General features: G+C 41.6%; 1 protein-coding gene across 1 annotated transcript; it reads right to left on the minus strand.

Moving 5' to 3' along the window:
• Positions 1-827: 827 nt before the first annotated feature.
• LOC149794882 (uncharacterized) lies at positions 828-2,325 on the minus strand. Its single transcript, XM_089963987.1, has 2 exons — positions 1,995-2,325; positions 828-1,050 (listed from the first exon to the last, which is right to left on the minus strand). Exons 1-2 carry the CDS (start codon positions 2,311-2,313, stop codon positions 1,031-1,033), a joined length of 339 nt encoding a protein of 112 aa, XP_089820113.1. The 5' UTR covers positions 2,314-2,325; the 3' UTR covers positions 828-1,030.
• Positions 2,326-26,043: the final 23,718 nt, after the last annotated feature.

The following is a 26,043-nucleotide window of genomic DNA, read 5'->3' on the forward strand; positions in this document are numbered from 1 at the left end:
GTCCAATCAAAACCATCCCATCATTCTGAACGTTAACTCGACTCAGAGTCGGCGTTTTTCGGCAAAGCAACACAAGTAGGTTTCCTGGTCTTATGGCTATCAGGGTAAAGTGTCATTCCCAAATACACACGTGTGGCTGACCTAGGCTGATCCGATGGCGAGACTCGAACCTGCATCTTAAGTAAATGTACTGTGTTGTATTGTATATCAGTGTATTTGTAATGTGCTAAGGTATGGTATCGTCTGGTACTGTATTGCATGGTTTGTTATGGTTCTGTATTATATTTGTATTGTATTGTATTGTACTGTATTGTACTGTATTGTATTGCATTGAACTTAGTCTTTTGAACAGTATGGTATTGTACTATCTTTCAAATAATAAAAAGATACGATCTCTCATGCTTATGGTAATCATATCAGTGTTTATATACCAAGTCATGTAAAATGTGAAGAGGACTTGTACTGTATTGTATTGCATTGAATTTAGTCTTTTGAACAGTATGGTATTGTACTATCTTCCAAATAATACAAAGATACGATCTCTCATGCTTATGGTAATCATATCAGTTTTTATATACCAAGTCATGTAAAATGTGAAGAGGACTTACTATTTCTTCTGTTGTATCCGTCATGAGCCACTTTCGGGAAAGTGAGTGATCCTAAGTTGTCTTTTATGTATAATTGTCCTTTACTCATTAATAAGTTGATTTTTAAAGGAGATTCAAGTGTATTATTAGATGTCAGTGTTAAAATTGAATTTGCGAGAGAAAGTGAGAGAGAGAGTATGTCATAGTTTCGAATAACATTAATGTATTCAGCAGAATGTATTCATACATGCAAATTTATTACTACATTGCACTTTCGAAAGATAGATTGTTAGAGGTCTGATGACACTGTCTTGGCGCATGTCTGCCGGGTAATTGTTTCTGAGCATCTTCTCGTTTCTTTGGCATAGTAAATACTCCTGGGACACAGTCATGACCAAATGATGCCAGGAAAAGCTCTGAGAGGACTGTGGATTGCTGACATGTTAGTATCCTTTTCTGATTGCTGAAAAGAAGTAATATTGTTGATAATAATGTTAATCGACAGCTGAAAAAGAAACGAAATTAAATGATGATAATGCTAATCGATATACAAAACATAAAAGCGTATAGATTAACGTATCATAAACATTTTATTCTCAAGGTGAGGAAAAATATTAAACAATGTATTTAGCTGGAAAATTACCATTCAACACAACTAAAACTTTGGTTGAATTCTGATATTAGGATCGTTTACGAACAGGTCAGTATACATTTACAAGTCCAAGTATGTATGTATGTATGTATGTATGTTTGTTAATGGTTAGTTAATATTCCAACTTTCTGTCATTAGTTTGATGTATTACAGCTAAGCTTTTGACGTTGTTTGTTAGCTTGATTTTTTAAAAAAAAATTTGCTTTGCTTTTGTTTCTTAGTTTAGCTTTGTTTGTGAATCGATTTCTTACGTATTTTTCTAATTCTACCACAGAACGAGTATTGTCTCAAACTATATTGTTACGGACACATCGCCGACAGATATTCAGTGTACATTATTTGACAATACATTTTTTCTAAGGAACCAACCATTCAGTTGCTGGGAGCATGAGACCTGGTATTTTAAAAATAAAGAAATACCGGCCTCTAAAATAGCTTGAAAAATATTCTAGCTCTGTTTGACAGCAATAAAACTTCCCATCATTTTTATTAATTGATTTTTAAAAAAAATTATCTTGAGGTAAAAGACACCCCCACCAAAAGAAGCATGTATCCCGGCTACAAAGAGATCCCTCTGACCACGCCAAGGAAAGCAAATATTCGGTTCCTAGTTTTGTGGGCGAAAAACTCTCATGCATACATTGAATGCTATTTATGTTCTTTTTTATTTAACTCATCTCACACTTGGCGTGATCATTCGATTTCATAACATATGCTGGCAATGATTTTATACTAGTGGTTTCATCTACACTTACGGTAGTATCCACCATAACCATAAGCGCCACCGTATCCACCATTTCCCCACAAACCGTATCCACCACCATATCCACCATGCAGGCCAATGCCGTGTCCACCGTAATATCCAGGGTTGTAACCAGCGTAGCCGCCGAAATATCTGGGGAAGTGTCCACCGTATCCAAGTCCAACCCCATACCCTCCTCCGTAGTATCCACCGGGATAAAAACCACCATGGTATCCACCTGGATACCGACCGTACCCGACGTTGCCATAATACCATGGTGGTGTTGCGCTAACAACAGCAAGGAAAGCAAGGGCGAGAATTGCCGCCTTCATGTTTTCTGTAGAACGCACCTTTTAAACAAAGACATTTATAACCAACACGACCAACAATTACAAATTATTATTATTATTATTATTAATAAAATATATTTTTTCTGATGTAATTTTAGAGTCATTTTATTTTATTACGGAACGTAGCTCCGTCGTGCGTTAGAGGCACTTCTACAAAATTAAAATTTAGACATATGTCGATGGAGTGATACACGGTATAAAGGAGGAAATCGCAGTCAAATGAACGAATGCTCAGTCATACAACAAAGTGTGATAAGCAAAATAGAGTCATGACCAAATCGTATACATTTGCACAAATTCAGTAGAATAAAGTTCAATTGTGAGTTCGTGTTTGATAAAAAGGGAAATATGTTTTGTTCAAGGAGTCATCTTAGGCTATAAGGTACACATGAGGGTGTGACAGGCACATTTTATCACACCCTGTTGTGAAATATAGTACGTGTACATGTTTTCAATGGCAGCCATTGTTGTATTTCTGGGGTGTTTCCTGAACCAATTGAGGAGGAGATGATGTTATGAAAAAGGATATCACATCATCCCGCAGCCTGATTAATTCTAAAATATTGATAACTAAAACTACAAAAACATACATGAAAATGAAAATGTCTTTCCGATTAAGTTCTATGCAAATATTGCTTAATTAATATGGTGAATTATTAGAAGCCGATATAAATAATTTTGGGACATATTCAAGTAAATTAATGCAAATTTTCAAACATCTTTAGGCTTTATTGCTTTTAACGAATGAACAATGTACTTTTTTATAACCCCAGAAATCAATCCAAAATCGTGTCAGAAACCTCAATACACTTGAAGATTAAACCATTCTTGACTTTCCAAATAAAATCTGGAATATCAAAATAAAATGAAATGATTAAGAAAGACCCTGATCTGTTACTAACGTACGGTTCAGGTTTTTGCTCGTTCTAAGTTATTAAATACTATTCTAGAGAATTTTCCCCAAATATCAACTATATAAATAAGATCAATGCTAATTTCCGGATATAAGGGCTGTCGCATTACCATTCATGCCAATATATTCCTCTGTTAGCTATCTTCAGAATATCAGCTACATTTTCCCTATAAAAGTTACTCATATAAATATATTTACGATTAAGCATATCATGCTACGCAGGAAAACGTTTCACTTGTCAATTTCAGACAAGACTACTACACGATTATCCACATCATATGAATATATTAAATACATCTAATTAATCGACTGTCTACATCAAAATGAACTAAATCTGTTCTCGACATCAAAATAATCGAATATCTACATCAAAATTAATCGATTATATCTACATCAAATTAATTTCTTTTATACCTCAAATTCATCTATTATCTGCATCAGATTAATCCATTATCTACGTCAAAATTAATCTATTATGCCCTTTTCAAGGTGAAGTGCGGCCGGATCACGGAATAAAGAATCACATTTCTCTTATCAAGACAGCAGCACATAGATATATGTAAATTAAACAAATTTAAAAATATTAAAAGAAACTATTGCCTTGTAGACTTCACAAACGTTTTTGATAGCTTATATTGGAGCTTTAGTTTACAATATCTCAAAAGTCGCTATAAATGTTAGATTTCCTAATTTTATACAATATTTCAAAAGCAGGTCCTAATTACAGAGATCTTAACAAATATGAGAGAGAGAGAGAGAGAGAGAGAGAGAGCGGAATACCTGTTGTAGGAGACAGGCTGAGCTGCAAATTCTCCCTGCTTAACGGTAGGTATAGGAACATTTTTATAGGAGAAGTAAAACACTAAAATGCAATAATTGTCGTCAGATATTTGCATATATAAGACATAATCACTCATATTGACTGATATTTATTGACTGGTGACGCCTTGAAACAAGATAAACAAGTGTTATGGACCTTTCTGAGTGTCGTAGATTTATGTGTGTCAAAACATTCGTTCATTAATTACGACTGGCTTAATTTATATCTTTGATTAACAGGTATAAGAAAAACCTCGAAAATGTTTTATACATACCAGTAAATCGATTAAGGCATTTACGGACAATAGCATGATTTTTTTTCCAACGTGACCACTGTTAACTTTCTCCCAGTGTCTTCCTCGATACGAACATGATAGATTGGATACGCTATATTATATAAGAGTGACATACAGTTAGTCTGATAATAGATTAATAATATCTGGAAGATTATATTTCAATGAATATCACACGAAAAGACAAACATAAACACACACAGACACTTGAATATTGGGACCGCTCCAATGGCCTAGTGGTTAGAGCGTCCGCCTCGGGTGCGGGAGGTCGTGGGTTCGATCCCCGGCGGAGTCATACCAAAGACTTACAAAAATGGTACTAAGAGCTGCCTCGCTTGGCGCTCAGCATTAAGAGGTTAATGTTAGGACTGGTCAGCCTGGTGTCAGGATAATGTGACTGGGTGGGACATCATGATACATGTCTACGGCATTTTGCCCCAGTGCTAGACATCACTATAAACTGCCACATTGCATACATCGTAACGATATGACTGAAAAACTGTTAAAGCTACGTTAAAAATCCAAATCACACACACACACACACATTGAATATTGGGGCCCAGGAACCGAGTGGTCAAAAGCGCTCTCCTTGACCGATCACTGCCATCTTACCCTTGACCACTTTGTTTCAAGTATCAGCCAGTGTGGTATGTGAGAAATCTTGCTAGTGGTTCCCGTGGGCCGTTGGTTTTTACCGGGATTTTCCCCGGGTTCTCGCTCCACCATTTATACTGGCCGCAAGTTATAGCCTCGCATGAGCTGAAAATTGACGTTAAATTAACAACAACAACAAGAGTAATACATGCATACTTACGTATCAGAGTTCTTAGTTATATACATATAAGAGTCCACAATCATCCATCCATCTCTACATACTAACATACATACATACATACATACATACATACATACATACATACATACATGCATTCATGCATGCGTGCAATACATACATGCATTCATGCATGCATGCAATACATACATGCATTCATGCATGCATGCATGCATACATACATACATACATACATACATACATACATATGTCAACCATAAATACATACATACATACTTATAGACGACTTAACCGAAAGCATTATTCACATTTGGGCCTTCACAGCTGCCTACACACCGAGACTGTCGGAAAAACATAATCAAATCACACTTCCCACAAACAGTTGTATCTGACTTGATCTTACGAGCATAATACAATGTATATGATAAGGTTATGAGTTAAAATTAATTAGCAACTAAACTTGTAGATTCATAATACACAATAATAATAATAAAATGTAATGTGATCCAATATTAGTAATTGACAGTTGGAAGAATTATGTGTTGAATAGTGTTTTAACTAACAAAAGAGGTCTGATTGATGATCATGAACCTACTAATGTAGTGTTCCCTATTCATAACAACCGCATTAGAATCCTTCTCTGCACGTCTGATTATGATGTCTGTTCTGTTTTTCAATGATTGTAGGGGATCTACAATCCAATCACTAATCACGTCAATCACTAACCATGACCACCCTAGTAAGTTTGGCCCCCGTGGCGAAAAAAGGTGCAAAACCTGTCAACATATGAAAGACCAGCACATTTTCTCGAACAGCGACTAGCGAAAAACTGAACATACACGGCCCAAACAGGCCGTGCGAAACAGAGAATGTAATTTATTTTATCTTTATTTTATCACGTGTAATATCTGTAGCCTTAAGTATGTCGGTGAAGCTGAAAAGTTACACTCAAGGATCAATCATTAAAGATCTGAATTAATATCAAAGAAGTTGTAGCGAAGTCCAGTTGCAGAAAACTTCTTCTAATGTGGCCACACATTCAGTGATGTAACACTAACTATAATTGGTCAAACCAACAATCTGGAGTTCCGAAACCAGGAAGGAAAAAGAATCTTACTGAATTCTCCTCGTTAGACAAGAAAAAGAAAGCCATGCACAAGTAAAATCATCGTCTTTTTGAAGCCGGCACATTTTCATTTGAATAATTCTTTCGGTGTGCTTATTAGTCACCCAATAATATATAATTGCTACGGGAAAAATGGGATGCTCTTTGCGGATACATGCTCATCGATTTCTAGGTGAATATAAAATAGTTTTGCCGTTAGTATCAAGTTGAAGCCAACTAGTTAAAACATCATAACTTGCAAGCTTTCATTCCTGTAGCCAGGGCAGGCGCTACCATAGTAGTAAAGTGGGCCACCATAGGGACAATGGGACTTGCCATTAAAAACACCCCCTGGGCCAAAATAGGGACTATGTAAATTTAACATGGGAAAAATTGCTGGGCCACTATGGGACAATGGAATTTAACATGGGAATAGATTTTGGGCTTGTTTAGGGACAAGGGGAATTTAACATGGGAGAAAAAAAAACTACTTTAGGGACAAGGGGAATTTAACATCGGATTTATTTTTAAAAAAAATTTTGAAAAGGGTAGGCAATTGAAAGTCAATCTCTTTTCGAGACCTATGAGTGGCCCTGAAAAGGGCCTTTGGGTTTCGTATTCTTCTTTTAATTTCTTCTATTTCTCCACCAGCTTCTTATTTTCTGTCCTACACTCTTTCTCTTCTTTTCTTTCTTTTCTTCCTTCTTTTTCTCTTCTTTCGGCTTCTCTTCCTCTTCTTTCTTCCTCTTCTCATTTTCTTCTTCCTTTTCAATTTTCTCGTTCCATACTCTCATCCTTATCCTTTCCTCTTTATCCTCCTTCTCCTCCTTTATTTCTTTCATCAGAGCACTGATCATTTCCTTTACTTTTCTTAAATTGTTTATCTCCATCTTCACACGATGGGGACTAGAAGAATAGTGATCCTCGTTTATGTTAACCAACATTTGCTCCATCATACCCAAATTGTCCAGGACGTCTTGCAATGTTTTCATTTTATCAAGTTGGTTTGAAGTCATCTTCTTTTTTATTCTTTGTAGAATGGTTTGAACGACGAATACTGTGGGGTCTTATAGTGAAAGCGCGGACGTGATGGAAAACATCCCCCTTAAACAAAATTTATCTTACCTAGATCATAACCAAACAACGCGCGGACCTAAAAGAAACACTCACTCACTTTTTTATACTGCCCATCACTATTCTAAAAATTTTTATTAAACAAATAATATACTATTCACATACGCAAAGCAATCCAATCAAACCCCAAATCTACTCTCCCCACACCTCAAACAGCAAAAAACATGATCTTAATCTACTATCCACACAAACATACGTGAGCACTTACAAACACACAATCATATACACAAACACATACACTCACACTATAAAAAAGAGTCAGTGTTTATATTCACACTACTCTACATACACACATTGGCAAATCGATTGTTATTTCTTTTCTAGAGTATTAGGTAGCCCTGAAAAGGGCTGTTTTTTTGTTTGCTGTGGCAATCTTTTAGTTTCTAAGAATGCGACGTCCTCTGAGGATAGACTTTCTGACGAGAAGTCTGCTTCTTCGGAAAGAGAAGAAGAACTCTTTGGTGTCAATACGACAATCGACAAAGCCTCTCTCAGGTTCAGGTTGCTGCTGCTGCTGCTGCTGTTGTTGTTGCTGTTGCTGCTGTCTCTGAAGTCTGTACTTCTCTGTCCATTCTTCTTTCTCCCTGTTCACTTCCTCTCTGAAGAGCTCTTCTATCAGGTCTTCAGTGACATTTAACATTCTCACATTCTCTATATCTTCTGGCTTCGGTATCAGACTGTGTCTGACCCTATGCAAATTCACGTAGGCTTCGTTTAGCTTAGCTAGTTTGGAGCACATCTTCGTAGGAGGATGAGTCGACAATGGATGGTTAGACTGGAAACTACCCCGGTTCTTAAAGTCAAAGCGCGGACGTGAAGGAAAACATCCCTCTACGGTTTTCGAGCCGCAACGTTCAATGAGTGTCATGAGAGGGATAGAGAGAAGTCAAAGAGCTTGAATCAACATTCTTATAGCCAAACAAAAGACAAAGGCATTTTTTTTCAGAACACAACATTTTTTTTATTCAAAATCACTTAACACTAACAAACAACTCTAACATTTTTAACAATAATCCAACAATATAACATCAAACATTTTTTTCAAATCACAAACATTTTTTTTTTAATTTACACATTATTTTGGACAGGGCTGACAACGTTGTGAATGAAATTGTGATTTCCACTGTTGGAGGTCATTAGGTCATTGATGGACACTACGTTTCCTAGCTTAAGACAAAAGATAAGCATAATGGTCACAAAACCATCGATCTACTTTCACATCGTTTCTTGAAGAAGAACGAGGATCAAAATGAGTCACTAAATGTTCTAAGGAATAGCCCAGGCTGCGATGATGCAGAAAATACACATTATTGAATCGGGTGGTCTAAGCATTTCTTCTCATAAAGTCAATGATATCGTCTTCCAAAGGGGGCAATCCGTACGAATCGAAATATTCCACACATCCTTCTTGAGGAAAGTAGACGGCTACCCAGTGGGTTCCTGGGAAATGACTGCCGTCCGTGTTGATGACATAAGCTAGATGGTCTTGAGGTTTGCGATGAGGGAGTTCATCTTTAGCACAGACGACAGGATTCCAAGAAGCCGTATACGAACTGTGGCTCAAAAGGTAATAAAGTTCCCAGGTATCCATGTTTTTTTCTTCTTCACAGGTAATAATAAGTCATCAATTCGATCCTGACTTTTTGCTTGAAAATGTCTGACAAATAACCGTTTCTTCGTTTCGTCTCCTCACTCTGATTCAGGAGAGCTTCGATACGATGGATCTCTTGAGTGGTTAATGGTGGACAAGAATGTTCACGCAAGTCTTTATACCACTGATGCAACACGACTTCGTCCGAGATGAGACTCCAAGCTTCGTCCAGATACTCGTCCAATTTTTCTTCTTGACTCAACATCAGGCATTTATCGTGTTGAATTTGACTGGGACGATCGTTTTGACATCCATAGCAATCTTTTTTGATCAATTCCGTCATTTTTTCGACCAAGTGTTTGGCAAAACAGGAGACTAAATGGGCTTCTTGTTCTGGCCATCTTGACTTCATCATGACAACTTCTTCGTCTTTGTCTTGGGATTCTTCTTCCACGATCTCCTCACATTCCATCTCCAAAGTTTCTCCACTTTGTAAAGAGGGATAACAGTCTTCCATGGCTTCTAATAATCTAGAATGACTTCTCTCAAACGGTTGATTTCTATCGTATTATCGAATTCTGCATACAGGATGACGTTCACCGTTTCATCAGGGTCTCGTTTTGCAAACTGAATTTCCACACGAATCTGGCCGGATTTTATAGGGTGGAAATGTCCCTCGTCGCTGCCTTGGTCTGGAGTGAAATCAAAAGCCCACAAAGCATAGCCTCCTGCATAATCTTCGTACGATATGCCATGACTGGTGTTGGTTCCTAATTGTCCAGTAGCTTCGTACAAGGACAAGTACGACCTCAAGTAATTCTTCTTGTCAAAGTCGGGTTCGAAAGGTCGGGCACACAAGGTTTTGCCATCGCGACTGACTTCGATCTTGGACACGCCAAAGTGTTGAAAGTAGAAAGGATTTTTATCGGCAGCTCCGTTGAAGGCTGTATTCTCGACGATACCAACGATCAAACGTTTGGGTAACTGTCCTTGGAACAGATGATCTTCGATCATGGATCGCTGTCCCTTGGGAATGGTGAAGGTTTTCACTTCCACGCGTCGTATGGGATACTTGGCGGTCGTTCTGCTCAGCGTCTGACTAATGTCGTTTCCCACTTTAGGTAACACTTCCACACGGCGTACGTAGAGTCTGGCTTCTTGGATTTTGGTTTTGTAATCGTCAGCACCAGCCATTAAATGGAAAGCGCTACTGCTACGATTCAGTCTCAGGCGGACATCCACCCCGTTCAGCAAATACTTTTCTTGCAACCACATGTCCAAATGCAAACGATTCATCAGTTCTAAACTCTTTCCATCTTTGATTTTTTCTTCGTTCTACAAATTCCTCATTGTGGTCTTTCTTTGTATCAGTTTCCAATATTTCAAACTGGTCTGCATCGTCAGCTTCCCATACCACACAGGCATTGAGATGAGTGTTCTTGGCGTCTATTCCGTACGTCAAGAGATTTTCCAGGTAGGCACGATAAGGGTAAGTATCCATGCTGCTACTGACTAGTTTGTTATTCAAGTACAAGTCCACTCCACTAAACAAGGAATGCACGAAATTGTTGACGGGAGCTACTGCTTCAGTATCTATATCACCTCCTGTCTTATCTAGAACTTTGGCTTTCAGGTACAAGTAACTGCTATTCAGATCGATGTAATCTTCGGGCTGTCCTTTGATTTCAAACTGGATGGGAGCGGAATCGGTCAATGAGGAGACGGGGTGAAATTCCACCCATTGGGATTCTTGCATGGTCATCATCGTGGGTGGCATGGCAAACAGACTCAGTTCCGACTTGGAACAGGCGCAAAACTCTCGGTGCATCATTTTTTCTCTTTCTCAATAATCGAAGTCTAAGTCTCGAACGGTTCTTCTTTTCTTTGTCTTTCTAGCTTTAGAGTGTGAAGTCTGTTGAAAGGGTGTTTTCTTCGTCGTCTCTTTCTGCCTTGTCCTTGCTGAATGCCTGACTCGGTAGCGTGCAGGGCATTTATAGGTGTTTCTCGTCGGCCTAAAATGTCTTTGCCCGTTTGCAGCAAGACATTTTTGCCTGCCGTCATGAAGGCTTCTTTAGGGTTTTGTTTGTCGATGATGACATTTTGGAGAAATTCTTTGCCTTGCGTCAATGCGGCATTTTTCAAGGCGTGCAATCCGCGTGTCACCATCGGTTTCAAGACTGGGGCCACCGAACGAAAGGCCGATTTTAACATATCTCCTAAACCGTGTCCTCGCTGCCGAGCAACCCCTCGGTACACTGGATACATGACTTACGAGTCGTGAGAGAACCGTTTTCGAAAATGGAGTTTCACCGTGACTTTTCCTTTGGTGAATCGAATATTTTGTCCCAGATCTCCTTTTATAGCAATGTTGGCCGTGTCCAAATAAGACTTACTGACGGGCAAATAGTGAGGATTTACAAATTCGCGGTGGACGTGATAAGTGTTCCCACGTTCCTGGTCACTGGTCGTGGCACTATCCACTTTGAAAGGAATGACACGCAGTAACGGCACGGAGGTGTGTCCCACCACGTTATACTCCACCACATCGGAATACACAAACATCAAATTCAGTCCTTGGTTCAGTTCTACAGGGAATCGAAAAAACTTGTAAAATTCCATATTGCTGTTGATCTTCGGTTTAAAATTTGGAGCCATTTTTGTGTCTCCACCTAAAATATCAAACAAGTCACGATTAAAACTGATGGACAACGTTTGGGTATCCTGAAATTTCATCAGTAAGCGACGAGGCACTTTATGGTACTCCAGGGTGACACTTTTTTTGATTCTGTTCAGGGCTTTGCCAAAGGCTAAGTCGAACCTGGAAGCAATGGTATCCACCAAATGTTGGCCACTAAAATAAAACCCTGCCGGAATTTTCAAGATGTAGATACTGAAGAGTGGATTGTTGGCTGGTTTTACGTCGCCTGAAAACCCGATTTCATTCATGGTTTCTTGCAATTGTTGGTTCAGGATTTCGACCTCAAAAGTGTTTTGCTTTTCAGTGATGTTGTGGATTTGTGTAGGGTGAATCATTTCTACCAAAGCCACTTCCCAATGGGCTTCGTGATCTAACGGGATGGCTTGAGGTAATTTGACCGTGTAACAGCACAACGTGTTGTGGGGAAACACCTCCATGGAACTGTCACTGGCTAAGGTTAAGTAAAATTGGTTTTGGTGACTCATATTTCCAGAGTTCTGACGTCAGAGGCGTGTCTCCGCCCAAAATGGGGTTCTGGTTGTGGTTGTTGTTGGAGTGGTGACTGGCACTGGTACTGGACACAAGGTTTCCGTGGTTCCCGTTCGAGGAAAATTTCAGGGAGGGATTGGGAAGCAGGTAACCGATGCAACTTCTCAATAAAATGGTCCACAATTGTTTGTCTCCTTGTTGCAAACTCAAATTTGCAATGGCTGCCCCGATGACACAATACACCACGAGGATTTGGCAGAAAAAGACGATTTGCGTTTTAGGCACACGTTCTCCGCACCACACCCACAAATGTTGTTTTTGTAAATCTTGCAGAGAAGAACTGGGTGAAGGAGTGGTCGACGTAGCTGCGTCTGTGTGAAAGGGCATGATGGTCACTTCTTTTTATAGTCGATGACTTGCGAAGCGTCGATCCAAGAATCAAAACTGGGTGGATATCCTTTCCAACGTACTTTGACTTCTTTGACACGTCGTTTGCCCACTTTACGGGTTCTGCGTTCGAGAATGCTTTCGATGTCGTACACGTCGTCTTCTTTTTTGGTGGCACGGTGTAACTTGGGCAAATAAAACGTTCATTTTAGCACTTCTCCGTTCATGTCTTCCAATTTATAGACGGCAGGATGACGGCCATGCACTCGTCCAGTGACACGAAACAATTCGGTCGTCCAGTTAGGTAAGTAACCTTTGTCGAAAGTGCGTTTGGTTTTGCCAATGCGCACCCAATCTCCTACGGCCAACACTCCACTTTTCTTGGGGAAAGCCCTCGTCGGGGACGTACCAAACAGGCGCTCAAACACCAGCACTTCATTGTCGGGAGTCACTTCTTGCGGGGCACGTCCAATGCTTCGATGGTAAGATTGGTTGTACGCTTGCACCAGGTGCGGTAAGATGTCGATGTACTTCAGAGTGTGGTGATGCGTAAAATATTTCCACATGCGTTCTTTCAAAGTGCGTTGAAAACGTTCCACAATGCTGGATTTGGTTTCAGGATTCTCGGTGGTAAAAAAATGAATGTCACGTTTCTTTAATTCTTTTTGGAAAGCTTGGTTCAGAAATTCGGTACCTTTGTCCGTTTGCCATCGAAGAGGGTGACGACCGCTTTGTTTCAACACTCGTTGCAGGGCTCGCACTAACTCGTTGCTGGATTTGGAAGTCAAGGGCACGACCCAGGCAAATTTGGAAAAGACGTCGATGACACAAAACAAATATTTGTAGCCACGATTTTCGCTGGCCAAATGAGAGACATCGGCTAAATCGGCTTGCCATTGATGATCGATGCCTTCCACTTGGGTGCGACTTCTGGAGAACTTGCGTCGAATGGGTTTGTGTAAAGTGTAGGTAGCTTGCTCTTGTAACCATCGTTGCACTTGAGGTAAACGGAGACTTTTCAGTCGAGTTTTGGCAGCACGATACAATTTTTGAACTCCTGCGTAACCTGCAGGATGCGAGGGATCGTAGTAAATGGTGGCTAAGACTTTTTCCATTTTTGTGTTTGTTTGTGTGTTAATAAGTCACCCACTCTTCGGTGATGCTACTTTGGGTGGGACGAAAGGGTGGTTTAGAAACGGATTTACGTGTCCGATGGGCTACGGGAGTAGAAGTCGAAGGTAGTGGTGGTGGAGGTGGCAATAGAATGGCTTTGGTCTTCTTTTCTTTTTTCACTTCTGGCTTCCCTTCTTTCTTTTTCACTTCTGTCGAAGGAGGAGTGGACATCATCTTTTTAACCCAAGCTTTCATTTCTTTTCGTTGGGGTGTGGGGGACGGGGTCAACAAGGATGCTGAAATCTTACTTGAAATAGGAGCTGCTGACGGTGTTTGTAACATCTCTTCTTCCTCAGGTCTTCGTGGGATAGCATCTCTGGTGACCCCTGGGGATGGTAGTAGTGGTGGTGGTGGTGGTGGTAGTGATGATGGTGCTGGACTTTTCATCAAGGTCTTAAAATCTTTCAGAGTGGGTAGAGCTGTTTCGTCTAAATCTTTCTGGTGAAAGAGTTGCAGTCGTTGCAAGAGTTGACCGTACTTTTGCGATTTTTCTGTTTCGGACAAATCTTGGCGATCCATCAAGGACTGCAATTCGTGTTGTAACTGGGACATCTCGCTCAAATGGGGATTGGGAGGTAAATGCGGGGTGTGTTGTTCTTGCCAACGATGGTATTCCATCCATCGTTTGTAAGGCACTTAAGCTAGTTTTCGTCCTTCCATGGGGTTGTCAGGGGTCGATTCTGAGATTTGGGACTTCCGACGGCCTTTTTATCTTGTTCCCACCAGTCCTCCCAACATGGTTCCCAAGACTCCTTTCAGCAATGGGCCTAACAAGAGGGGTAAAATGCCTCCACGTTGGACCAACATCTTCTTCTTTTGACGAATGGGAATTTTCTTTTGAACCATTTGGCGAAGAACGTGACGATGTTTGCCTAAGCATTGTTTCTGGTGTTTGGACAAAGGGATTGTGCCTTTCAAGACGTTCAAACAACATTCGCACACGGTATCGATGACCTCTTTGGAGGCTGATTGAATGAGTTTTTTTCGTAGAGGTCTAGAAGCTTTGGACAGGAAGATAACATGTCCCCATGTTTGACTAAACGAGGAGGCAGTCCTTTCCTTTTCTTTCCTTGGGGCTGTTTAGAAGAGGGATGTTTTCTGGAGGGTGACATCTTTGAGTCTTCAGCACCAAAAACACTGATACCCCCGACTTGGTCACAGGCCTTTTTTTATACTGGAACGCGTCGCCACTGATTGTCTTTACGTCGTATCAACTTCAGGACAGGCATGACACGTCGTGCAGGTGTACGCAACGGACTGAATCGAGCCAGTTCTTGCTTGGACAAATCCAGTAAACTTTGTAACATGCCCGATCTTTCTTGAACTTTGATTTTGGGAGCAGGTACTTTGTGAGCAGCAGCCACTGTCACTAAATTGGAGGGTCCTGCCACTGGGGAAGTTCTTGGGGTCATCAACGGAGAAGTTCTTGGTGTGATCAACGTCTCCAAGTACTCTTCAGTTCTTAGTGTCATCAACGGGGAAGTGGATGAACGTGAGGCTGCCGGAGACGCGGTCACCGCCGTGGCAGGTCGTGGTTTGCGAGTGTAAGGTTGCGTCCTGACCGAAGTGCTTCTCTTGCGACTAGTTTTCTTCTGTGGACTTTTCTTTTTCTGGGGACGTTTTCTCTGTTTCTTCTTCTGGGGGCTTCTTTTCTTTTTCCGGGGTGGTGTCTGGTAAGAGGAGGGTCCCGCCACTGGAGAAGTTCTCCTTGGGGACCTGGTCTTTTTCTTCTTCTTGGAGCTTCGTTTGACTTTTTTCTTGGGGAGAAGTTTGGGGGCATTAGGATCCCATCTTAAGAGAGAGCGAATGATGACCCCTCCTAGAGTACCGCACCCTCCAGGTTTCAAAATGATTTGTTTTTTGGTTTGAGTGTCGATGCGGGGATCGGCCAGTTGGGTCAAAGCGACTTTGTTTCGATCAAAAAAGCGTTTGGTTTGATGAGGAATCTGAATGATTCCTTGGAGTAATTGACGTGCCGTCACCGTGAGCCATCGTAAGACTTCTTTGAGACTAGCTTCTAAGACACGAGCTCGTATTTGTGGATTTTTTTCTCGACTGATGCCATACAAGGCACGAATCAATTTGACGGGAAAATGCGACTGAAGGGACGTCATGTTCAAAATGTGTGTGAGACAGACGAAAAGGGTCTGAGGTTTGTATAGATTTTTTTGTGGAGTGAAATTAAGTCGAGGACGGAGACGTGTACAGGACAGGCCCTCCGTCTTGGCATCAGTGGTAAAACAAGTGGGTACGAAATCGCAAATCATCGGGGGTCGTAGGTTTCAAATCGACGAGTAAATAGGCGTGTGGAGTTTGAGTGGCATCGTCGTACGCCTGAGTCAGCCAAGGCGTTCCTAACTGTTTGGCTAAGACTTGCACTTGCGATTTATCTCGAGGGCTTTTAAATAAGACCACGTAATGCGCATTGAGACTGATGGTGCGATGGGCTTTACTTTGTTGAAACAAATTTTGAGTAATGTAAACGACACTGGCATTACGGTGATGCCCTTTGCGCGTGAACCACAGTTTAATTTCTTCTTCGTCTTCTCCTAACATGTCGTCAAAAATGACCAAATGGGTTTGACGGGAGTCAGAGACGATGCCGTCGTCTTCTTTAGGAATGCCTTCCACAAACACGATGGAATCGCCTTGACTTTCTCGCAAGAGGCTGTACGCCGATTGCCACTCTTTGTAACACCACACGATCCGCTGAGGTGGTCGATCGATCAAATGATGTTTATGTTCGATCAAACGTTTGACGAATTCGGTTTTGCCTGAACCGCTAGGTCCAGCAATGAGCATGTTAAAGGGATGGCGAAGATACAAAGCCTCCCAACTGGCACGATCTAAGTGTTCGTCGATGACTTTGACAGTGGAGGAAGAGGGAGCAGAGACAGCAGAAGCAGCCATTGTGTCAGGAATGTCACTTGTGACACGAAAACAAACAAGACGAGAGTTTATATACTTTTTTTTCAGAACACGTTTATTGAATGTTTTAAACATGAATACGAAAGACAAAAATACATAAAAGCCAAAGGCTTAAGTACAACGATAAAAGGCACATGAAAATCATTAACGTGGAATAAAAACAAGTGTCTGTACAACATGTTTTGGGTAAAGTTCTGACCAGTTCTATAGGGGGTAAGGTCACACAAGTGTCCTCCCGAAAGGGTCTTTCAGGCCTGTCCACGACAGTCCTGTCCTGGGTGACGGGTTCTTCTGGCACCGTCACTAACACAGGTTGAAAAGTAACTTTTTTCTTTGGACGTTGAAAGGAAGGATCACAACTCTCGAGCATACTGGGCCACTTCTTGGGTCCAAGCCTCAAAATCCCATTTTTTCCAGGCACGGACATCTGTCCAATGGGGGTGTAAGTCACAAGCTACACACACATCGTCATACACGTCTTGGGTAGCTAAAAGTTGACGAATCTTTTTTTCCCGTAGAGGTCGAGAAGTATCCAGATGAAAACGTAAGGTTTTGAGCAAAAGGAGTCTCTCTTGAACATTTAAAGGCACCACTTTCGTGTTGAATGCGGTGGTAAATACTGTTCGTAAAGAGTCCACAAAGAATCGGCTGGTAAACGAAATCCCAGAAAACAAGTCACTAAGACACACACCACTTGTCGACCCAAATTGAATGGATACAGTTCTTTTAATAATCGATGGTAATGATCCACGGTTTGAATATGGTCATTGAGTTCCTTCCACGGAATCTGTTCAATTACATGTGACATAAGTCGTGGCATGACAGCCTGTTTTTATATTCTCTTTTTTCGGATGCAATACACATACTTTCTAGCCAGACATCTTCGTTCTCCAGTAGGGAATCTAAATCTTGCATACTGTAACCGAAACGTCAGAGTTTGTTTAGGAGTTTCCTCTTCCGCTAAGTAGATTCCACGTAAAATATGTTGGTAATCCTTTAACTTGTCTTCCTCAGTGCGTTACACTAGGTGAATCTCGAAGTAACCAAAATTATGAACATGTCGATCATTGGAGACCTCAAAGTTTTGAACAATGTCTGACCACTGAAACAATTTCTGACGAATCAGTTCTTTTATACCATTCAGGTACCAGTGGTTCAAACACCGGTGACGTAACGGATGCAACTGTTCTTTACGTTTGACTTGTATTTTGACCAGCTCTCGGTAAATGCCTTCTCTCAACTTCACAGGCAAAGCACGAATGTTCTCTTGTAAAGTATCCATGAATAGGTCAGTCCGTACAATTCACAATCTTCTCCTAGAGCAAAAGTAATCCATATAGTGAGTAATTTCTGACCACTGCCATTCAGGGTAACGTCCAAGAATGTCACTGAACTCTTTTGATGTAAACGGTCTAGAGTAATACAATAGGACGAATGCACACTTGACCCAAAGAAATCTAACACACTGGTTGACTTTTTTCATTTTCCTCTTGTGAATTTCTCGGCACAAAAGTTCTACAGTCACCCATTGAGATTTCATTCTGGCAAACCCCTGCCAAACGTCCTTGTAAATCTTCTCTTGCAGTTCTTTAGGTAATGATTCAATATCGTTTTTGAAATGAAGTTTAAATACTGGTCTCGGTGATGTCCAACATTTGACTCCTAGCCAAACTGGTTTCTTCTTCGTCAACGACATGGTAAGTTACTTTAATGTCTCGGTCCCACTAAGGGTAAGTAGTGACAATTCGGTGACCATCGAGCATGTTCTACGTAGGCTGAATCTTGCGGTTCCCAGTGGTGAAGTGACACACCGCAACTGAAGCACTTGACTTTATCTCCTTCGCCCAAGTAGAAAAACCCGGCTCTGGCTAATTCACAGGTTCGTTTCGATGAGGCTTGGGTGACATGGACAGGAGTTTGCTCAGAGCTGGATGACATCCGTAGGGGGGTAGACGTGAAGGTGAACATCCACCTTTAAAATGAAACCCAGTAAAATGTCCAAGAGGACGAGCGGCATCGCTTTCGCATCCCTCAGGTTTGACACGCACAGCATCACTTTCCATGATAGGGGTAGTGAGAACAAAGTTCCCATCATGCTTTACGGCATCGCTAAGGTCACAACGTACAGCATCGTACCCATCGCAAGGCTCACAATCGCATTCCACTTCAGAAGCCCCAAACTTGAATTCTGCCTTTCTGAACTTGTTTTGTGTTTCTCTGAAAGTATTCATCTTGTTCGCTTGGTCTTGGTAGTCACAACGAACTATCGATCTTGCCTAGGGTTCCTTTTTATATACAGACCAATACCGACGTGTCCATACGGTAAGGTGAAATGATTGGGAAGTCGCACTCGCTTCTGGTACACGATTTGATAGACTTTTTCCAAGGGTCGACTGACGATGTGGTGAGTGGGTAAACGTACAATCTTGTTCGGTTGATAGGTGGTCACTTTAAAGTGTTGATCTTTTCCAGACTGCAAGGCTTCTTTCAGTACCCCAAAGTTGACCACTCGACTGGTACGATAATTCAGAGTCAATCCTTTCAATTTGCACTGCGTGTGCACTTCTCCTTGTTTGTCCCGGTATTCGTAACCGTAAATTTTAGGACCACCACTGGCGAAACTTAGAATCTTGTCGTCGGGATGCTCGTCTGTCCAGGCTCCTAAACGGTCTCCTTCGATGTCAGGGTGCTGTTGACTCGGGTGATGGATGTAAATGCAACTGTCCGTGTCAAAGTACAGGACGCGTTCCCCTAACAGTTCTAAAGCTTCGTACAATTTTAAGCGAGCATGAGCTGTCCCGTAAGCCGCAATGATGACATTTCCAAAAGGGTCGTCTTGTACAAAGTCCAGATCTTCTTCGTAATTGATCAAGATCAAATCCTCGCGAACGATTTCCACGTGTTTCATGTATTTGGTTTTGTCGTGAATCATCTGGAGTAGCGGGAAGGTTCTGTCAAATACTCCGTCTTGGGTAAACACGGTCGTTGTGCCATTTTACCCCACAAGCAATTTAACATCACTTTGGCAAACGATCTCCTGCCTTCGTTTTTCTCGATGTGGTCCAAAGAGATGCATTCTTGTTCATAGTATTTCTCTTTGAATTTTATTTGGTCTTCGGGAGTGTGACACCAGGAAGGATAACCGCTGGCTTCTTGCTTCAGTTTCAAAAAGGCATCCACGTAGTCGGCGAAAATGCCTTTCTGAGTGGGGTCACCCTTGTGGTATTGTTGTGTCTTGGGAAAGTGACAAATTTCGTACACTTCTAACAGTTGGTATCCCATGTCCAGAGCTTGGAACAATTCTACGCTGACCCAGGTTCCCGTCAAGGCCCGTTCTTCCTGGGTGTGCTGACAAGGCCGATCTTGGTTGCACGTTTCGGCACAAGTACGGCACAAAGGAAACATCAGTTTGCCTTGGCAATGGTGAGGTAACACAGGATGGTACAAGTCCGTGAGAGGCAAAACTTTACACTTGATCAGACCTTCGTATTGTCGAATGTTTTTCAGGTCGATGTGTTCCGTCAACAATTGTGGGTGCCCTACAGGAAAGCGACAATATTTGCACACGTAGGGATACAGCGAACACACGTCCAAGTGTTTCATTTCTTCTCCTTTCTCTTTGTCAGCTTGGTACAGCAAACAGGTGGCATTGGTTCTTCCTCCGTACAAACTATCCCTCGGGTTCAGCGGGTCCATGAACTGGTAACGTTCCACGAGACGTTTAAACTCGGGATGGGTTTTCAAACGGTGATCGTACTCGTGTTCCCACATTTCCTCCACTTGGTATCCTTCCTGTTCTAACTTTAGGCGTCGCTGACAAGTGGCCTGGTAGAAGTCTTCCATGGTTCGTTGTAAAAACTGATTTTTAGTGTCACTATCAGGGTAACAGACGGGACATCCGTGAAATAAGCAACCGTTAAACTCGTACACGATCTTGGGGTTTTCTAAGTCCCAGCCATCGACCGAATGCGTTCCGTTGGTCTTTTCACCTCCTCCGTTGCGGGCATGCTGAATCCATTTGTCTTCCTTGTCGCACAAGTAATGTAACCAACGTAGGGCTTTGACCGAGTATTGACGTTTGACATAGTTGGTCGTTTGAGGACTGATGACAGCCACGGTGTTTTCAGGCATGAATCGTTGCCTGTACACTAAGGAACACGCTTTGGCAATGGTGCAAGCTTCTTTCAAAGGATCGACCCTCCGTGTTCCATGAACAGTTCTCGAAATTTTCCACAGCATCGCCGTAAAATGTCCACGTCGGAACGACAATACTTTAGCATTTATTCCTGAAAGTCGAAAGGGTCGGAGGCGTGAGCCTGGTACCAAGCGTAGAAAGCTTCTCGTTGTTCGGTACGCATGTTGTCGGGGTCGTAATAGTGAGCCTCAGGCAAATGGGGTAGAACGGCGTGTTGATTGGCTTCCGTATTGAAAAAGTGTGGAAAGTACCCTTTAGCCATTTCTGTCATTCCAAACGTTTTAGGCATTCGGCTCAAAGGCATGGCCAAGTAACTCATCGAATTTTTAAACTGTACTTGTCCCACTTGCATGAAAATGATTTTGGTTCCGTTCAAAGTGACTTTAGGACGCTCGGTGCCATGTTCCGTATAGTACCTCAAAAGAAACTGTCCATCGTATCCGGAAAAATTGTGAGCCATCACCGTGGCATGACGATGACAATCTCCGTAACGTTCGATGTCCTCTTGGCTCCACGTCTTGTCGATTGGGTCTAAGACCCATTGGGCGAAATCGGCTAGCGTGTTCGGTCCTCGAAAGAGTTTTTCACGCCCTCCAGGAATCTTGCTGCAGTGAGGGCAATGACTGAAGATAGGTTCTTGAATGCACTTCTCGCACGCTCGATGAGCCACGCAGAAATTAGGAATGTGAATGCCGGTCTCTTGCATGCATTCGAAATCAAAAAAGATGAAATTGCCTTTCTTCTTGTGACCGTCCTCTTTCTCTGGTGGGGGTTGGTATTTTTGCACGTAGCATTGGTGTTCCAAGTCCACGATGTGGTGACAAATTGACATTTTTTCTTTCCTGAACATACGTGTGCCTTGGCATTATTGGTACGTATGCCTTGTCCACACGTAGGGCGCAATATCAGCAGTTGACAAGCACATTTCTGCTGTGAACCTTGCATCTTCAAATGTTGTTGGTAACAGGTAGGGCTGACAAACGTGCGCAGACAAGTTGAACAATGCACTGGTCCTTCGCTCAGACAGGGTGGAGAGGCCAAACATCCTGAGCATTTCGATCCACAATGTTTGTGTTGTTCTCGATTGTTATAGCCATAGCCACATTTCTCACAGTAATATCTGTATCCCAGGAATCCGGTGATACTGGTAATGGTATCGAAATGGTCATCGTGATAATAGACATTAATGTATTTTCAATCCTTAAAGTCTTTCCCTCGAAAGAACAGAGGCCCGCGCATTTCTTGAGGGTACACTTTCAAGGTGTATCGTGGAGCTAGGACATCTTGCAATGTTTGCATTTCAGGAATACCACAGGGTGTGTCTTTAGGCAAGTCGGCTTGTTGCAACAGGAGTTCTGCTTCACTTCGTTGTTTGGCTCGGTCCGATTTTCGAATATTCTCCCAGGCTCTTTTCCATTCTACCGTGTCGTTTTTGTTGGCATAGGTTCGTCCCACCACGATAGCCCTGGCTAAACACATCTGGTCTTGAGGGTTGTGAATTTGGACGAGGCTACGCTTAATGCTGCGAAGCTCGTTCACCAATAACATCTTTTTGCGTCCAGTTCCTTGAGGAGGAGAGACGTGGGTCATGTCTAGTGTGGGTTTTCCATCGGTGATGTCAAACTGGTCATTGGATTGTTGTACGTGTTGAATTTTGTCCATGACTTTGGAAGCGGTCAATTCTGCAGGGGTGCTAAACTCGATCCAAACAGGGGATTTCAAACCGTCGTGTCGTATGGAGAGTCTCAAGCGATCGTCTTCTTTGGGTTGACATTGTCGCTTGAGTGTGGTGAGCAAAGAATCCCACACTCCGTTGATGAACCCTTCTGCTTTCTCTAACGGTACTTCAGTCTTGAAATCTTTAAACTTCACCGTGTATTTGTAAGCCGTGGTTCTAAATTTTCTAGAGGAGCGCTTTTCGGTCTCTCGAATGGAATAGTATTTTTCAGGGTTGACTAAGGGTGGCGAACTTTGTTTAGAGGGTTTGGATTCTGGTTCACTCATGTCCTCTTCAAAATCACTGGCATGAATTTGTGCCAAGACTTCAGCCCTGGTACGAGGCGATAGATCACGTTTCTGCCTCTTACTTTCTTCTTCTTTCTTCTCAAATGAATTGGATCGTTTTATCTTGAGTGCAAAACGTCAAATGACTCAAGTTTAAACACCATAGACTAATTTATAGTCATGGCAGACCAGCGTATATAAAAGGTGTGTGTCTTGTCCTTTCACTATTCATTTCACTCTCAAACCGAGCACAACGATGGAAGAGACTACCCAGATGGAACGTTTCATCAGAGCATTGCGAGGGGTCATTAGAAAATTCTCTTCAGACCAGCCGACGGACTACTCTCCTTCCTTTCGAGATAAAAGTCAAGATACTTGCTATATCTGTCAGAAGAAAGGGCATTGGTCTTCAGAGTGTCCAGACCATCAAAAAAGAAAAAAAGGGGCTAGAAAAGACAAACGTCAAGATACCTGTTATTATTGTCAAGAAAAAGGACATTGGTCTCCAGATTGCCCAAAAAAGAAACAAGAGGAGTCAGAAGAAAAGAGGGATTCTTCTTCAGAAGAGAGGGATTCTTCAGAGGAAGAAAGCAGCCAGGTAAAGAAAAAGAAACAGGAGAAGAAAAGAAGAAGGGAAGAAAGTGAGGAGGAAGAGGAGGAAAAGACTGTGACGGTGAAGAAATTGAAAAAACAGAGAGACTAAACAGTGAGACAGAAGAAGTGTATGAACTTTTTAAAGTGCTCTGTTGTGAATTGTGAATTGGATTGTAACTATTGTTAAAAGAATACATTAATTATATAAGGTAAGTGTCTTTGGGTTTTGATTTTAAAATAAGAACGTACACTCACGCACTCATATACACGTACTATAGGGGTAAAATGTTTTTTTTTTTTTTTTTTTTGAGTTATTGGCAATTGAAAGTGTATCTCTTTTCGAGAGAAGTGGGTGGCCCTGAAAAGGGCCTTTGGTTATTGGTGTAGGGGTGAGTTTAAGCAATCAACTTTAACTGCCTTAAGCCTTTGCCACGGCCGAGGCCTACTTCTGATGATGATGATTGGGTTGAAATCACTAAGGGTGGTACGGTAGGCTTAGTCACAGGGTTGGCGTATTTAGCTCGGGAAGGTCGTATTCTCTTCCGTCGTGATAAAGAAGTCTGATACATTTGTTTCAGACTTCTTAACTCCGCTAAAATGTCTAACAGTACCGTGACCATTTGATTTTCACCCTCTTGTTTCTTTGCTGCTGCTTGTTGTTGTTGTTGTTGTTGTTTTCTTCTTACCTCTTCTTGCTGTTGTTGCTGTAAAAGAAAAGCTTGTTCCGCTTCCTTTTGTCGTTGTATAAATTTCTCCAATTCTTCTTTCTGTCTCTGTCTAAAATTCTCCACGTGTGGTAATGAAGGTGACGAAGGTTCCGGAACAAATTCTTGCGAGGTAAGAAAATCCACAAAATCCCAATTCACCTCTTCTGAAAGTAAGTCCAGGTTCCCTTGGGCGGTCTCCACTGCTGGTGCACCCCAATGAATCGTTTTCTGAGTTTTCGTCATGTTGAATCACTGTCGCATGGATTGACACCGCACAGGCGCTAGCGAATCTATATAGACCACGTGACGTCACAGACTGTTCTCTTCGGATTGGATGCGGACGGACTGAATTTTGTAACGCGTATTTGGATTGGTCAATGAACTCAATCCGTTTCAATCCTTCCTCTACCTATAAATAAGCGCAGTTCACTGCATTGATTCACCTGTTCTCGGCGCCTCAAGATGTGGACCACAGTCGAATCATCCACCCTTGCGTCTTCAATGATGTTTAGGACGGAAATGCTAATGTATGTCCGATCCAAGTGGACAGTTGTCCACAAGTCAGACTCAAGTCTGTGGATACGAAGAGTCTATGTGGAAAGACAAGGATGCCTCAAGAGGACTCTGATTTATGGACCTACACTAAGACGCAGCTTGAGGACAAGAAGATGCCGCAGATGTCCTTTATGTTAAGGGCATATTAACATAAACCCAAAGGCCCTTTTCAGGGCCACTCATAGGTCTCGAAAAGAGATTGACTTTCAATTGCCTACCCTTTTTGAAAAATTTTTTTTAAAACAAATCCCATGTTAAATTCCCCTTGTCCCTAAAGTAGTTTTTTTTCTCCCATGTTAAATTCCCCTTGTCCCTAAACAAGCCCAAAATCTATTCCCATGTTAAATTCCATTGTCCCTATAGTGGCCCAGCAATTTTTCCCATGTTAAATTTACATAGTCCCTATAGTGGCCCAGGGGGTGTTTTTAATGGTAAGTCCCATTGTCCCTATGGTGGCCCACCTTACTACTTACCATATAGGCAAACTAGGCAGCCGCCTAGGGCGCTGATTTCAGGGGGCGTATTTTTTTTAAAAAAAAATTTTGTTCATAAATTCTGAAATTTATATTTTCCGGGTTGAGGGGGCGCCAGAATCTAACCTTGCCTAGGGCGCCAGATAGTCTGGCCGGGTCTGGCGCCGGCCCTGCCTGTAGCAATTGCCATGTAAAAGTTTCTAACCACAACGCTTTTTGATTTCTTTTTGTCTTGTCTTTGTTTCATATTTGCCTTTGTAAAGAATCATTTAGAGTGGAAATCGCCCATGTTAGTTATGTTAGTAAGAAACAAAATTTGCACTGTTCGTTGTCAGTTTATTATATATATATATATATATATATATATATATATATATATATATATATATATATATATATATATATATATATATATCACAAACTCAGTAACAGGAAGAAACAAAATTAACAAGTTTTGTTAAACATAGCAAAAAAGTTAATTATCAAAGTTATTAATGCAATGTGAGACAAAGTTGCTGTATTATGAAGTTAATGTAAAATAATATTAATAATGTGCTATGCTAGTCCTGTATAAATCTCAAAACTGAGAATGTACTGGTTCGCGAAAATCACAACGTTGTCAAGGTGGCGTTGTCAAGAACACTTGTGAATACTTTACAACAGATCTATAAGCACTTCCTGTTTGCACCGAACAGTGCAAAACAGTGCTTGCCCTCTCGAGTAATATCTACGGACAACATCAAACACGTTTACAGGCTTGCAACAGAAGCAGAAGAATGAGAAAGATTCGAAAAATAATAATGAATCTGATTGCTCAGTTCACTCTTTATATGAACCTTCTCTAACGGCTATAGTTTACAA

Source organism: Sinohyriopsis cumingii, chromosome 7 (assembly GCF_028554795.1).
Source record: "Sinohyriopsis cumingii isolate HCF-2022 chromosome 7, ASM2855479v2, whole genome shotgun sequence".
Classification (NCBI taxonomy): domain Eukaryota; kingdom Metazoa; phylum Mollusca; class Bivalvia; order Unionida; family Unionidae; genus Sinohyriopsis; species Sinohyriopsis cumingii.

Bases quoted from the DNA above. Each gene is read 5' to 3' on its own strand.
- LOC149794882 (XM_089963987.1), bottom strand. From the start codon at position 2,313: ATGAAGGCGGCAATTCTCGCCCTTGCTTTCCTTGCTGTTGTTAGCGCA. The intron at 1,051-1,994 runs GTAAGTGTAGAT...ACTTCTTTTCAG, and splicing joins TGGTTATGGTGGATACTACC to CAATCAGAAAAGGATACTAA.